This window comes from Suillus bovinus (assembly GCF_016758785.1).
Source record: "Suillus bovinus strain UH-Sbo-P2 chromosome Unknown EDB93scaffold_35, whole genome shotgun sequence".
In the NCBI taxonomy this organism is placed as follows: Eukaryota; Fungi; Basidiomycota; class Agaricomycetes; order Boletales; family Suillaceae; genus Suillus; species Suillus bovinus.
In genome coordinates this window covers 122323-136635 of record NW_024542091.1, presented here as the reverse complement: position 1 = coordinate 136635, position 14313 = coordinate 122323, and the positions used below count along the sequence as shown (strand labels likewise).

The window sequence follows — 14313 nt, the reverse complement described above, 5'->3', positions numbered from 1 at the left end:
AAATTCTGGAACACCTTGAAGTTGACGCCTCATCTGGGAATCTTCACAAGCAGCTGTCATGAAATACACCTTGATTGTGGTTTCCTGGAGAACTGATGTGTAATCCGTTTGCTACGGAAAATTTGTATTCCACTAGCTCGAAAAAGCTAGAGTTCGTTGTAGGCAATACAGTGGGAAGTGGACAACATACGTAGACTGGCACTTGACTGTAACTTTAACATGTGATTCAATTTCATAAAAACGTATCACATCATGTGATGGAAGTTTACCATGCAACGACACAGATGATGAGCTAATTGGTAGCCTCGGCCAACCTTTGCTCTGCCTCCTTGAAGTTGATGACGTTCCAAATTGCAGTGAGGTACTACATGCGTGTCAACCGTAATCCTCGAACAAAGAGAGGGACACGTACATCTACCTTGACATTTTGGTACTGTGAAAGGAGAAAGATCAATATGGAATATATCTCGATATTTCTCAAATCATTGCGTACCTGCAGGTAGAAAGCCTGTGAACGGCTAACGTCAGAGGACTGTCGCATCCTGATGAGCACCCGCACTTACATGCTCCCAAATGTCAACGCCGATAATGGGTGTATGAGCTACGTAAACATGTCAGGGGATTATACAGTCAGGCTTCGGTGGCCGCGTACAAAGCAAAGGATCTTGGTTGGCCGTCGTAACTATCTCAAGCCTGTTGGTGGCAGGGTTGTAGCCCTTCGCACGCCAATGTCAACAATATGAATGAGGCAATCTGTAAAACGTCTTACCAGCCATCCCCATCCACTCCCTTGGATAGCTGCGGTAGCGGCATTGAACTGTTTTTTGAACTCTTCCACAGATCCAAAGTCACGTTCGATAGCTTTTTTCAGAGGACCGTCGGAAAGGTTGCCACCGTCAGCATTGGGAGGCGAAAGATTCTTCCAGAATAACGAATGGTTGATGTGGCCTAGAGATGACACAAGGTCAAGCGTTCAAAACAAGAAACCTCAGGCCCTACCGCCGCCGTTGAATTTCAATGCTGACTGTAAGGCAATTTTCTCCTTAACAGAAGGGGTTTGCGCATAAGCTTGCTCTGCGGCATTGAGTCCATTGACATAGGTCTGATGATGCTTAGAGTGATGGAGTTTCATTATTGTCTCGGAGATGTATGGCTCAAGAGCCTAAACCATTATACTTTAGGTGGGTCCTCCGTGCTCACATATGGAAAGATACTTACATTGTAGGCATAAGGCAACTCCGGAAGAGTGTGAAGAGACTTGCTGGTCGCAGGAGCGGCAAAAAAACGAGCCAGAGAGGGCCGCAGAGCAGATTTTGCGATGGACAACATATTGAGTATTCAAGTGAGAGCTCCACCAACTCAAGCGTCATTCTTTCGAGGCACAGCTGACTAAGACGAGCCCAGGCTCTCACTGACTCCTCACACGGGGATTCCAATACTGGCGCTGTAGTATTTCGATCAATTCGACACACCTTTGTGACCGTGACATGATTTTGGGTGCTTTCGACGGGGGGGATCATATATTCTAGTTTTGCACACCTCTTGGTTTGGGTGTTAACCTATGTCACTGATATTACCAACGACGCTGCTTCAGCACCGTCCCTCCAATAACTATTATTACACGCAGTCGTGGCAAGCTGCTTGAAGTCCATCGATTTTGAAGGCTAACAGCTCAGTCTTAATTATCAACTGGTGTCACTGACATTGTCAGAGACGTTACATGCGTTTGCATATGTCGTAACTTTGAAACAGCGATAAACCAGATTACTTTTTTTTCAAAAAAAAATAAATGTACGCAAGTTCGGGATAGGCTGTGGAGCAGTGCGACAGGTGGAGTACGCCCGACCTCAATAATGCACTTGAATCAGAATCAGTTCACGGATACCTGGGGGTATATCAAGCCCAGTCGATCTCAGCCGACGTACATCAAACACGCATATACCATACCGGGGAATACGCCATATTGTGTGATCATACAACCATTTCGTACAGTTCCGACTCCTGTAACTACCTCGACAGATATAACATTAAGGTCTAGCTAGAAACAAACGGATCAGCAGGACTGCTACCACAGCATGATAGTGAAACATACGCAGGCAATGATTTGAGGTAATTTGAAGAACAGCCTCGAATAACTCCGCCTTCGCTTGTAAACACGAAAATTCGTCCTCCTTCTTAGAGCGCTCAAAAGCTTCTTTTGCCTTCCTCTTGAAGGGTTCAAACGGTACCTTTGCCGTCCAAGCAGGCAGATTTCCTCGATATAGATAGACAGCAGTCCTCATAGCTTCGTCATATGCGCAGGCCGCAGTAGCCACAGCGTCTTGATATGCGCGGGCAGCTGTGGCCACAGCTTTTTCATATGCCTGGACGGCAGCGCTCACAGCTTCCCCGACAGTAGCTGCATACGGATGTGCCATGTACTGCTCCAGAGCGACATAAAAAGAGGGATCAGACATTCGCTGGTCCTGAAGATATCGCCGCTTGTCAAAAATATAGAAAGAGTGTTCGAAGATGATGACAGCAGCTAAATGATCAACAAAAAGCAGGATCATAGCAAACGTTGCCTCAAAATTACCAGAAATGAGCTGAATGATGTTCTCCAAGCGCAATGAGCCAGAGGCCTGGCAGATTCGCGACATGAGAGTTGTATTACAATCTGTGACCAATTGAACATACCACAGAACGTAACCTAGACTGTATCTCAACACAGTGATTCTCGTGAAGCTCCTACTATTGAAGGATCAGCAATGCCGTTCGCGAGCAAGGCTCCAGACTCACACGCTATTAAAGGATGTGGTATTCTGTGGTAAGCAAATCTCGAACTCGAAGGAAGATCGGCACACTGACTGCCTGTCAGTAAATGAGGAATGCCATCGGTGAGCAAAGCTAGAATGAGAATGACGATGGAGAACTCACTTCCTGTCAACAGGTCAGTGATGTTATCGGTGAGGAAGGCCTGAGCTTAATGGCAGATGAACATACTCACCCACTGTCAAAAGAGATCAGCAATTTTACTAGTCAGTAATGCACCAATTCGACCGCGGATCAATGAGTAGATGCGAAAGCTTACCGGTTCCTGTGTCGCACTCAGAGAAAAATTTCCTTTCACCCTCTGTGAACGCCCTGCTTGCCTGGTCCATTGGGATGCAGTACCTATGTTGAAACCGTGAGATAGCGCATTTTGTAATTTATCAGTTGCGATCACCAGATAGCATGAAGTTGATCGCTTATTCTGGTTTCTTTTGAACGGCTCGTGATAAATTCCTTGACCTTGTCGAATTCGGATTCGCTGCCTGCCTCGAAACCACGTGAATCGTGGAAGACGAATCCTGGGTTGCTTCGTAACACCATTTCATTGCTGATGTTGTGCTCTCCGCGCTGAGAGCACGTCAGTTCATGTCATGAACTAAGAGCACGCCTTACCTCTCTGGATGCATTTATAGTTGCAAGATCGATCTGATGTCGATGGGTCACTACCGTCCTCCTACTAGCATTGTGATGCTCACCTTGTTCCCGGCGCTGTCATGTATTTCTGGGTTGTCCCGTGTGTTGCAAACTCTCCCAAGGATGGTAGTTTTTCCTGCATTCGTTCTTCCTATGATGAGGATTCGAAAGCGACGGATTTTTCCTCTTATCCTTGAAGGATCCATGGGGGAAGGTAAATGCGAAGGAGAAGCGTTGGTGTAGCATTATAATGATTGCAGTGTGAACTCGGTGAAGTCAGTCAGCATCTAGATGATCTAGAATCAGTGGGTATACGCAACTGTGTACCGCATGAGGCATACACGAGGAGTCAGATATCGGAGTGATTTTGATCATTCGGAAGTGATGGAATATCTGTGTTGGGTCACAAGGATCCGTAATAGTGGACAACGCGGAGACCGTCCAAGCGCCTGTGTGCTAGGGTAACAGTTGGTCTCTGGTGAGCGCTACTTCACCGTGCTTCTATGGAAAGCGTCCAATTCGATGTGATCTTTCAAACTTATCGACCATTCCCAAGCGACCGATTTCATCTCTTATCCATAAATGTGACGGAAGCGTTGAACCCAGCAAATACCCAGCCCGAAGCTAACATAGTGAGCAATCAGCACGTTCTTGTGATGCACACGTTTTTAATGCAAGGTGTTTACCAGGTGTTTTACGTTAGGCACCAATACTTATTCACTGGGCGTACCATCATGATGAGCTTGACACACGAGAGTACTCCACATGGCGAATTCTCTTCACGCCATCGAAATGCTTTCTTGTAATTGCCCTCTCCGTATGTGAATGTCCTCGGTGAGTCGGGATGATCATAAAGTGCCGTTCTTGATGGTAGAGATAGGTGAATTTGACCCGAATTGTATGTCGAGGTTTTCGGGGTCGTCAAGTATTTGCAAATTGCGATCTTTCTTGTTAGCAATAGCTCTTATCGCAGGCGTCCTATACTTAAATAATGCATTCTAGATCATCGAAGTAGCTCACTCAGGGTACTCTCAAACTGCACCATGGCTACACCGACGTCTTCCTCACATCTCCCCGTTCATGGTAATCATTTCTTTTCATCAACTAGTATCATCAACACCGCTGAATATATCCGATAGGTATCACCATCGATTTCACCAGTTCGAGAACGAACATAGAATCTGCTGAAGTACGCATTGACAAATTCAGTTCGCAAATTGAACGCGATGCGGGAAAGAGTTTGCAACAGAAGTTTTCTCATGGAGATTCATTTTCCTTGCACATACAGTACAAGAAATACTTTCGGATGAAGATCAAAAACATTGATCTGAAACCAGGTGACATGTTCCGCATATATAGTGTAAATGAAGGACAAGGTGAAACAATAATAATCGCACTCTTCCCTTAATCACTCACTCACTCCCATATGTAGAATACATCAAGCATCATATAAAATTCAGGATCATCGTCGCCCTTTCTGAAGTAAGGATTCACGTCTGCCATCAACCCGTCTAAGTCGTAGATTAGCTTGATCAGGCTGAGCTCCGACCTACTAGCTCTGTCATATTCCAGAAATGTCCTCGGTGAGTCGAGATGATCATAAAGTGCCGTTCTTGACGTTAATATTCCCAAGGTTCCGAATTCTGGTGATAGGAAAGGTATCTGGCTTTCTCCGATCTCAGCACAGTGTTAACGACATGCTTTTCATTAGACTGGCATCGGCAAGTCATCACTGATCAGCTACGCATTCGGAGTGGACAAAGGGGTGGGTTGAACACGACACCTCAATGAGCACAGCTACTCATACTATCAATAGATCATTGCGGATGGTAAGGCAGGCGCTGCCGACATCGAAGAGGGACTCGAGTCACTTCGGAACAAAAGATTTGTTCTCCACGATAGCAAAGGTTTTGAGCCGGGGGATGAAAAGAACCTCGAAACTGTTCGAAATTTCATTGTCCATCGGAAGGGAATGTCTCCGGAACATCAGTTGCATGCTATTTGGTAGGGATTCTATCTCGACCATTCCGTCGTGGTGGACTGACAAAATACACGGAAGGTTTTGCTTCGAGATACCTCGTGCAGGCGGACCTTTGCTAGAGAAGGGAGCGGAGGACTTCTTAAGATGGAAAAGGAGTGAGATACTGGGAGACGGTAAATAACTAATCTCTCGGCTATGTTGAAGCTCACACTTTGTTGAAGTTCCCGTTATCGTCGTTTTTACCAAGTACGATATGCTCATCAGTCGCATGAGACGAACTCTGGATGAAACTTCTCTCGAACTGAGCGCCGAAGACATCAAGAAACACGTCGAGAAAAAAGCAGACACCGAGGTTCAGGATAACTGCGTTGAACCGCTAAGGCAGTTTGCAGGGCCTGATATTCCCTATGCTGTAGTCTCTAGTGCGTGTCAATACTTGAACAGGCTCATGCGTGCCTCTAAAGTATAATATTGCAGCTAGAGAAAACTTCAGGAAGACACTCAACAACCTGATCGAAAAAACCGAACATTGCGTCGATCAGCATTCTGCTCCCGACTCTGAGGCCGCAGTGATGACCTCCATCGCTCAGCGAGTGCATCCTGGACTCAAAATAGATGCATCGATCAAGTGAGTCTTGCTTGCTTCATTCTTATCTCGTGATTTACGCAGTGTCAGGGTTGGCAAGAAAAGTCTGTCCTGGTTTTGCGTTGATAATTACTGAATACAAACAATTTTTTTTTTCATTTCTTGCAGGATATTTGAAGCGCTTGCATCATGCGCGATGTTCAAGAACCGCCAGATGGTGCATTGTCTAGGTGTGCTTCACACTGACATCGTTGACGTGTGGAACTTCGATGACCCTCATCTTGTGAATGACTGTCTTATTTGTCGTCGTCGTGTATCCGCCATAACGTGATTTGCGCATAGTACTTGCACAGCGAAGATTTCAAGGTTATAATGAGGAACATGATCAATAATACAAAAGTTGAACCTACACCTGATCCCGTCCACAACATGTAGGCTGGTTTTTTACGTAACAGATGAATTTGTATCTCATTGAATGTTTACAGAGGTTCTTGGTTGTCCATAGTGAGCGCTATTGCTGGTATCGCGGCCGCCGTGGCCGCAGCGGGACCTGCTGCACCCATCGCAGCACCAATCGCAGCAGGCGTCGTACTTGCCATATATGTTGGCCAAGTCTACCAGACATCGTACGCACCCACTTTTTTCGTGTGAAAAAGGATATCCACACTTCTTTGCCAGCCATGCGGTGATTCAGAGCTCCATGGCCTACATCGCCCACTTGACGCTTGTGTTGCAGACACTCTATCTCCTGTCAGAAAGTCGGACACTCACTCTTAGGGCTATTGAGCTCGCGTCTAATGCCTACGTCACCTCTCCAATGAAGGGAGAAGTTTTCACTCGGATTCAGGATTATGTTACGTCGTTGACCATCCTGGAAGTCGCGGATAGAGGTACCATGGATAAAATCATTGAGGTGATACAATTTTATAAGATCGATGCGGCACAAGTGTCCGAACTTCGGGATCAGATCCGCCATGTAGATTTGTCGGTACTGGACGAGTCATGAGAAAAGTAGAGGTCGTAGCACTCGGTTATTTCTTCTGTGGATAGTTTTGCTGGTGAGCAGGTGTCTGAATACTGACAGGATCAGATGGTGCTCGCTTGTACCATACAACTATATCTATAACTTGTCATAACAATGTAACCTGTGATATACTGTGTTTTATTAACGCCCTGTACTTACCACTATGACTCAAGCCCTCCAATGTCACGGTGCCAAGGTACTTTAACAATCCGTAAAAACTTGGCCTGATGCTCCGCGCGAAGCTGTTTCACCTTGTCGTTCTCTTGCACCACACATACAGAATCGGTCTTCTGGTTTGAAAACGTCCTCGTGCTGGTCTTTAGCCCAAATCATTTCTTGCATCGCACATGCAAGGGAAATGTATGCCCAAGAGAAATTTTGCTACTAGTATGATTAAACACAATAACAGCTCAATATGGGTACAGTTGTCAAGGTCGAGTGCTTACAATGGACGGAGAAAACATCTGTCGCAAAAACCTTTCCTATCCCGCTTTTGATTGGCATGGGAGGCCTCAGGCCAATCCGTACTTCAGCAGACTCTACATTCTTCTCCGAATTGCTGAAATCGACGGTGATACCTATTGGATATATTCAGTTGGATTCGTGATTCTGCTGATGAAATAACTTGTACCGGAGACGTGAAGCGTCAAGGGAACTAGCCAGTCCTTCATCACCGCGGATTTTTCTGGAGGCCGAATGTAGGCCGTGCGTCAGCTATGCCGAAGGGTGGTATCCTTGTGTAGCACCTAGACTAGCTATTGACGCTTACGCCCAGCTCGTTATCATAATGAAATGAAAAACATGTGGGTCCGAGTCAAAAGGTGTGCTCGAGCCGGTTGTACCAAAATATGTATGAAGGTTTGGAGCGATCATACTGTGACTGATTCGAATTGAGAGCCTGAGGAAGCACGGTCAATTAACGCTCGTAAGACTCGGAAGCCACCGTGCTTCTTTAAAAATAAAGACAATTTCTGGGTGAGTGGCACTGTAGCATTCTAAATGGCTATGATATCACAACTTACATTCACAACTTCTAGTACAAGTTACAAAACTTCGCGCTGCCACAAATTCAATTTACCGCTTCGGATGTAGAGTCCTTCCAGAATAACGAATGGTTGATGCGGCCTAGAGATGACACAAGGTTAAGCGTTCAAGACAAGAAGCCTCGGGCCCTACCGCCGCCGTTGAATTTCAATGCTGACCGTCTGTAAGGCAATTTTCTCCCTAACAGAAGGGGTTTGCGCATAAGCTTGCTCTGCGGCATTGAGTCCATTAACTTAGGTCTGATGATTCTTAGAGTGATGGAGCTTCATTATTGTCTCGGAGATGTATGGCTCAAGAGCCTAAACCATTATACTTTAGGTGGGTCCTCCGTGCTTACATATGGAAAGATACTTACATTGTAGGCATAAGGCAACTCCGGAAGAGTGTGGAGAGACTTGCTGGTCGCAGGAGCGGCAAAAAACGAGCCAGAGAGGGCCGCAGAGCAGATTTTGCGATGGACAACATATCGAGTATTCAAGTGAGAGCTCCGAGTCCACGAACTCCGCAAGCGTCATTCACAGCTGCTGACTAAGACGAGCCCAGGCTCGAGCCTCAACCATTCGTATTACTGAATCCGCTCATCTTACCTAGCATCCTGTGCCATCTTGAACCTCCTGCCTCAGATGGTCAGTCATCTGTCTGAATCATCAGCCTAACCAGCAAGTGCTTTCGGTACCATAATCACAACGTACCTCAACAAGCAAGCGTCAATGCGCCTGCAACTATAAAGGACTTGGCCCTGCTAGGTCTCCCAGTCACCTACACTAACATATGTCCTTGCCGCCGACGGTCTATTGAGTACGTGACGTACGTCCATCGAGCTGTGGGCTCTTCAAAAAGTGTTTGTTCACAAAGCACATCGATCATTTCGTGCATATAACGTCAACATATTCAACAGCTATCACAGCACCTTCAAGTTCTCTGAACATCCATCATAAATTGGCTTTTTGTGCCATATTCTGCAACTCCTTCGACAAGTTTTTTTCGACACTCGATTTGGTTTGTCCTCTACCACCGTCAAGGGCATTTCCAAGGCTTCGAGTCATCACTATAGTGGTGTGCGCCACAGAGGTGAGTATATAATAGTTTTCATGTATTTAATACTCGATAGCACTGACCTGCACTAACAGAGGAAGGACGTATACGGGAGCTTGACAATCAAACTACACGCTCTTGAACAACAAGGTGTCTTTCTCCAGGATACAATGACTGCATTGTCTAGGCTGAGGATGTCCATGCGATAATGGAGAATAGCTCACCTCCTCTGCGTTTCACTGCGATGCTATCTAAATTTTACGACATGTCTGATTCATATTTATATCGTTGGCACCATGTGAAGGTGTACTAAGGATTCTGAAGTAACGGTATGTCTGTATGATGAATACTCCAAGGTCCTGATCTTTTTGACCCATTCAAAACTGTTACGCCTCGGGCTCGACCACCTAGCTGGGCCGAAGAGAGTGCATCCTTGATTCAATCACACGCTCAAATCTGTGTTACATAGATCAATGACTACATGATTTCGTAACACGTCGCGGGTTTCGACACTTCGCCTCTTGCAAGATTTCAATCAGAAGCAGATCTGGACCTGGCTAGAGCGTTCCAGAACACTCTAGAATATCGTTCGAATGTGATTTCACTGGCGGCAAAAGGTGGTGAAATGTCAGTCTCCCCTCTGTGTAAGGAGCTCCTTGTTTTTACAAGCAAAAATACCCCCAAAATCATGTTGGAGATAAGTTGCGCCACATCATCAATGGCTGAAACTTTCCTGGGGCTCAAGTGGTCGCGAGCGTAACACTGGTTTGGAACTTGTGATTTCTGGTTGTTAACATCACCTGTGCAGTAATCGCAGTAATAGCACACAAGCAAATTGTAGCAGGTAAGCTTTATTAATCGAGTGAAAACACACGGCTCATTAGACAAACACCAGAGGAGTGGATAATTTCTGGCACATATATATGCAATTTTATAACTGGGGGGGATGTCCAGCTTCTGATTTCGATGATTTGGGTGCTCTACAGTATTTGGGAGATCCTCGCACTGTGTCTTTCAGTCTGGACATCTGCGAAATACCTCCGTGACCTGCGACAATTTGGCCCATTGACAGGATCGACCACCAAGGACTGTTTCAGAGTGTTGGCAAGATCCCACGTGCTTTATTTTGCAAGGTGAGCTTGTAATGTGAATGTAATCATGTTTTTTGTTCAAGTTCCACATGTGCTAGCTTCGTTGGTGTCTTTTGCCTCAATCTTTCTCCAGACCTTTTGGTGCGCCAACCTTTTGCTAATATCAGCTTGCAACCACTGCTCATGATCTATGTAGAATTCGAATTCTATTGGAGCTCAGATAGTGAATGGAGCTGGCCAAATTCTATTGGTCGTCCAGATCTTTGTGCTGGGACCACGCCTCATCCTCAGCGTTCGAGAATATCATGCCAAGCTTGTGGTCAACTCTGATGCAGAAACTAGCATGAGTTCGATTGTCTTCCAGGAGCGTGTACATGTTTCAACTAGCAATACGGTGTAGAGAGATCTGCGAGGAGACACAACTGGTCGAGGATCCGGATCTGTTGTAGTATTTATTTATCACATAGTGTTTCAAAATAGACTCACGAACCCTCGATAGAGGAACTGGTAAAACTAGGTTTGAATTTGGATGCTGAGTGCATTCCCAGAGGTTTATATGTTGTGTAAAATGGAAAGAAGTTCAAATAGCCTCACTATCATTGTCACTATGTTTCCACATTGGCAGAAATTGTTGTTCACTAACATGAAAACTGTCAGCTAGATATGATTACAATTTTCGATGTTGAGTGAGTGGCACTATAGCGGCTATGATATCACAACACCAGTCATTACATTCACAACTTCTAGTACAAGTTACAAAACTTCGCGCTACCACAAATTCAATTTACCGCTTCGGATGTAGGGACGAAGCTCATCAACTTATCGCCATTCGCAAGCCACCACTTTTCCGTTTCCTCATCCGCGTCATGTCCATATTGGATGTCGCTCTTCGTCTTATCAGCCCACTGATTAGCATTGCCATCCAACACAAGCGTGCTCTCCTCGCCGCGCGCAACGCGTAAAGCGTCCTCCATCGCCGCACGCATCTGGTTATCGCGCTCTTCCTGCTCTGGTCCGTCGGGTTTGTGGAATATGAACCGGTTGAGATTTGAGGACGTCTGCGTCGCGGTGGCACGGTCGTATCGGATAGACTGGTATGCGTAAAGTAGCGGCGTGATCTGCGAACGATCCGAGCAGTGTGAGAATAGGTTGCCTAGGACAGCAGCATCTTCGATCTGGAGAAGTCCGATATTAGCACTCGTTCTACTGTTGGCAATCCTCCTTACCGCCATGGCTGACCCTTGTGCGCGGTACGGCTAGGGAGGATATGACACTCAGTATAAAGCTATTTTGATCGAGAATTCACACAAACCAGCATTGGGTGGCATGAGTCGCCCAACAAGGCCAACTTGCCATCCTTGTGAATCCACGAAGGCAGTGGGTCTCGGACCATCAACTTCCAATCGAGCGTTGTTGGAATAAGGGCCAGAAGTTTTTGGATACTACCTCCAGTGTCACCGGTTAGCATGAGTAGTGAGCGCATCAAAACGCAGTCACTGACACACTGTTCCATCCTTTGTAGAACTCTCTCATTCGTTCCACATTGCCTCCAGCAGTCCACGATTCTATACCCCCTTCAACGTCATCAGGGTGCATCATGACGAGGTTATATTCTTTCTTGGCACGCTGTACACTCACATTAGCTCCCATTCTCCACTATGTTGACCAAATTGCTTACAATATTATAACCAACAATATGACCATTCGGACCCATCCATATAATCGATTCCGTTTTCTCCACCAGTGGTCGTAGGTCATCATCCTGCAATAGTAACTCGGTCGGGATGAGGGCTCTGTAAGCAGAGTCACCAGTAGCCTTGGGCGCATCGGGCCCGCCTATGACATACTCCCGAGTGATACTTTTGACTCCGTCGGCGCCAATGAGTATGTCAGCGTATACGACCTCCCCAGATGCAAGGGTCACACTAGGTTTTGACGGGTCCACGGAAACAACACGGCAATCGACACGGATGTTACAGTATGGCTCGGTGACGTTGTAGAGCATACGGTGGAAATCAGCTCGCTGATTTAAACTGGTCAGGCAAGATCGGTGGATCAGGGAAAGCACTCAACGTGTACGTGGTAATAAGGGGAACCGTATTCCTTCACGAACGTCTCTCCGAATGGCGTATACCCCACAACTTCATCATTCTTCCCTGGAGATAAACATCAATCAAGAACGCCAAGACATTTAATCATGACTCACATCGTCTGATGCTCAAATTTTGTGGTTTGACGCCAAGCTCCTCGAGATGTGGGCCGAGACCCCAACGCTTTAAGAGACGCGAGACGTTAGGGCTGGCTTGGATGCCAGCGCCCACGTCACCGATGGCGGGTGCCGCTTCAAGGATGGTAACTTTGTGACCTGCCTGTGCGAGGCAGTATGCAGCAGCGAGACCGCCTAGACCACATCCTATGACTACGATGTCGAGAGACAGGGAAGCTCGTCTTCCATTGTATAGATGGTCAGGTTGGAGGGTTGAGTCAGCCTGCGATGCGCAGAAGGTCAGTAGGTAGTCCCGTGTTGATCGGTCTCGCGTTATCACTGACTGTTTGAGATTCTTGGGGGTCCATAACTTGAATGATCAAAGATGATGGAGGGGGCTGAAGTGTGTGAGTGAAGGATTGATATAGTCTAGTAGGATTTACTATTCAGCCGCCTTATATCGTCACCGAGTCGGTTCCCCTCTGATCACTGGCAGACTATTAAATGGCGAAATCAGGTCATATCGATTCAATTATAGAGTTTCGCGTTAGTCCTCGCTAGCTTCGCTTTCGTGGATCGGAAGCAGGGTTGCTTGAAGATCTGAGCATTGGCTCTTTGAAACAGTGAAGGCAGAGACTTACTATACTTTAGCAATCGCTGGCCCAGCTTCCTTCGAGTTGAAGTCGTCAAGGTCGGCGTTGCCATCAATGCCATGATATGGTAAGCTCTTGTAATTTTCATTTTCAAATTTATTGTTTTTTATCAATGGCTCAGGACAAGACGATTTGACTCTTATTGGACATAAGGTGGACGTCGAGAAGTTGGTTGACTTCGCACGCGTAGCACTGTCGTAATGTACCAGCACAGCTATGAAAGCAAACTCGTGACCACGACAAGATCCGTCCAATTTGTCTCTGATGGACAAAGAATTTGCGAACGTGACAGTTAGAAAATGTCTGGACAAGACACTGTGCAATTCCACAGAGTTACAAGAGCACCTACAACGTTCATCTTCGAAAGCGATGATTGATTTTGTAAAAGGGACGCTCAGACCTTACAATGCTTATCTGCAACTTATCTGATACCATATTTGTATGTAAGTGTAATCAAACCAAAATATGTTCCATATGCTGCCGCAGAGTGCTGTCCAGCTGCCAGTGGTTTATTGATCATCCGAGTCTCCTTAACGCCATGAGAAAGAACCAAGAATGCAACAACAGCACAAGGGAGGACATTCAAATAGACCTGATAGCAGAGTCAAGAGTCATAATGTCTTGTCGGTGAGGACAGAGAAAAGGTGAAAACGGTCAGCAAATGTTATTACCATCATGAGCGCACAAGGGGCCTCTTTGAAACTCGGAAAATAGCGATGCATAAAGATTCGAGAACGGACATTCGGGTCCGTTATCAGCCGCTTGGCTGAATCGGGCTAGAGGTTTATTACTATGTAGACAAGCTGGCAGCAATCTTGGCTGCAACACAGGCAAGGCATGTGGACCACCATATCGGATTGAGCAACTAGTGAGACAGATGATGGGAAGATACAGAAGGGTCACCATCGACGGCGGGATACCTCCCAACGATAGCGGATGGGATGGCTTGCGAGAGTGAATTCAGGGAGAAGATACCGACAAAGGTTGTGTAGCATGCTGGGAGCTTTCGGCCTTTAGGACCGGCGGCGGGAGAATGCACAAGTCCGTGGAGTAGGGAGGCCCTAGGGAGCAGCAGGTTTCAGAGATGGGTTCCGTCCGAGTCTTTTATTCGAATAACAGAGAATTAGATCTGGCAGCCAAATGTCACAAATAAGATACCTAGTATTTGAAAATTCTGTGACAGACTTACCGGCCGCCATTAGCCGGTCTTTCTGCAAGCTTGACTCCAGAGGGTGAGTCGCCGAATGAC

The 14313-nt window shown here is 46.3% G+C and overlaps 4 protein-coding genes across 4 annotated transcripts; 1 reads left to right on the top strand and 3 right to left on the bottom strand.

Moving 5' to 3' along the window:
- Positions 1-13: 13 nt before the first annotated feature.
- Positions 14-1400, bottom strand: EDB93DRAFT_1227877 (manganese superoxide dismutase). The gene is made up of 7 exons (XM_041451248.1): positions 1219-1400; positions 1000-1162; positions 770-948; positions 653-716; positions 564-601; positions 413-508; positions 14-364 (listed from the first exon to the last, which is right to left on the bottom strand). The coding sequence occupies exons 1-7, from the start codon at positions 1327-1329 to the stop codon at positions 293-295; spliced, it is 723 nt and encodes a 240-aa protein (XP_041306773.1). The 5' UTR covers positions 1330-1400; the 3' UTR covers positions 14-292.
- Positions 1401-3201: 1801 nt separating this feature from the next.
- On the bottom strand, positions 3202-3650 carry EDB93DRAFT_1087141 (uncharacterized protein; the record flags this gene model as incomplete). The annotated part of the gene is made up of 3 exons (XM_041446024.1): positions 3202-3378; positions 3424-3456; positions 3507-3650. 3 exons carry the CDS (start codon positions 3648-3650, stop codon positions 3202-3204), a joined length of 354 nt encoding a protein of 117 aa, XP_041306772.1.
- An 837-nt stretch (positions 3651-4487) lies between these two features.
- On the top strand, positions 4488-7017 carry EDB93DRAFT_1251306 (uncharacterized protein; the record flags this gene model as incomplete). The annotated part of the gene is made up of 14 exons (XM_041453136.1): positions 4488-4527; positions 4584-4820; positions 4877-4926; positions 4981-5027; positions 5078-5102; positions 5156-5209; positions 5261-5448; positions 5504-5598; positions 5647-5847; positions 5903-6053; positions 6180-6294; positions 6354-6442; positions 6497-6637; positions 6690-7017. The coding sequence occupies 14 exons, from the start codon at positions 4488-4490 to the stop codon at positions 7015-7017; spliced, it is 1761 nt and encodes a 586-aa protein (XP_041306771.1).
- A 3967-nt stretch (positions 7018-10984) lies between these two features.
- EDB93DRAFT_1241107 (uncharacterized protein) lies at positions 10985-12779 on the bottom strand (the record flags this gene model as incomplete). Its single annotated transcript, XM_041451834.1, has 8 exons — positions 10985-11380; positions 11432-11461; positions 11518-11651; positions 11711-11831; positions 11884-12228; positions 12279-12361; positions 12412-12694; positions 12756-12779. 8 exons carry the CDS (start codon positions 12777-12779, stop codon positions 10985-10987), a joined length of 1416 nt encoding a protein of 471 aa, XP_041306770.1.
- Between the last annotated feature and the right edge of the window lie 1534 nt (positions 12780-14313).

Coding starts and splice junctions, on each gene's coding strand:
- EDB93DRAFT_1227877 (XM_041451248.1), bottom strand. CDS start 1,329: ATGTTGTCCATCGCAAAATCTGCTCTGCGGCCCTCTCTGGCTCGTTTT. Junction 602..652: donor CAACCAAGATCCTTTGCTTT/GTACGCGGCCAC, acceptor ATGTTTACGTAG/CTCATACACCCATTATCGGC. Junction 365..412: donor ACCAAAATGTCAAGGTAGAT/GTACGTGTCCCT, acceptor ACACGCATGTAG/TACCTCACTGCAATTTGGAA.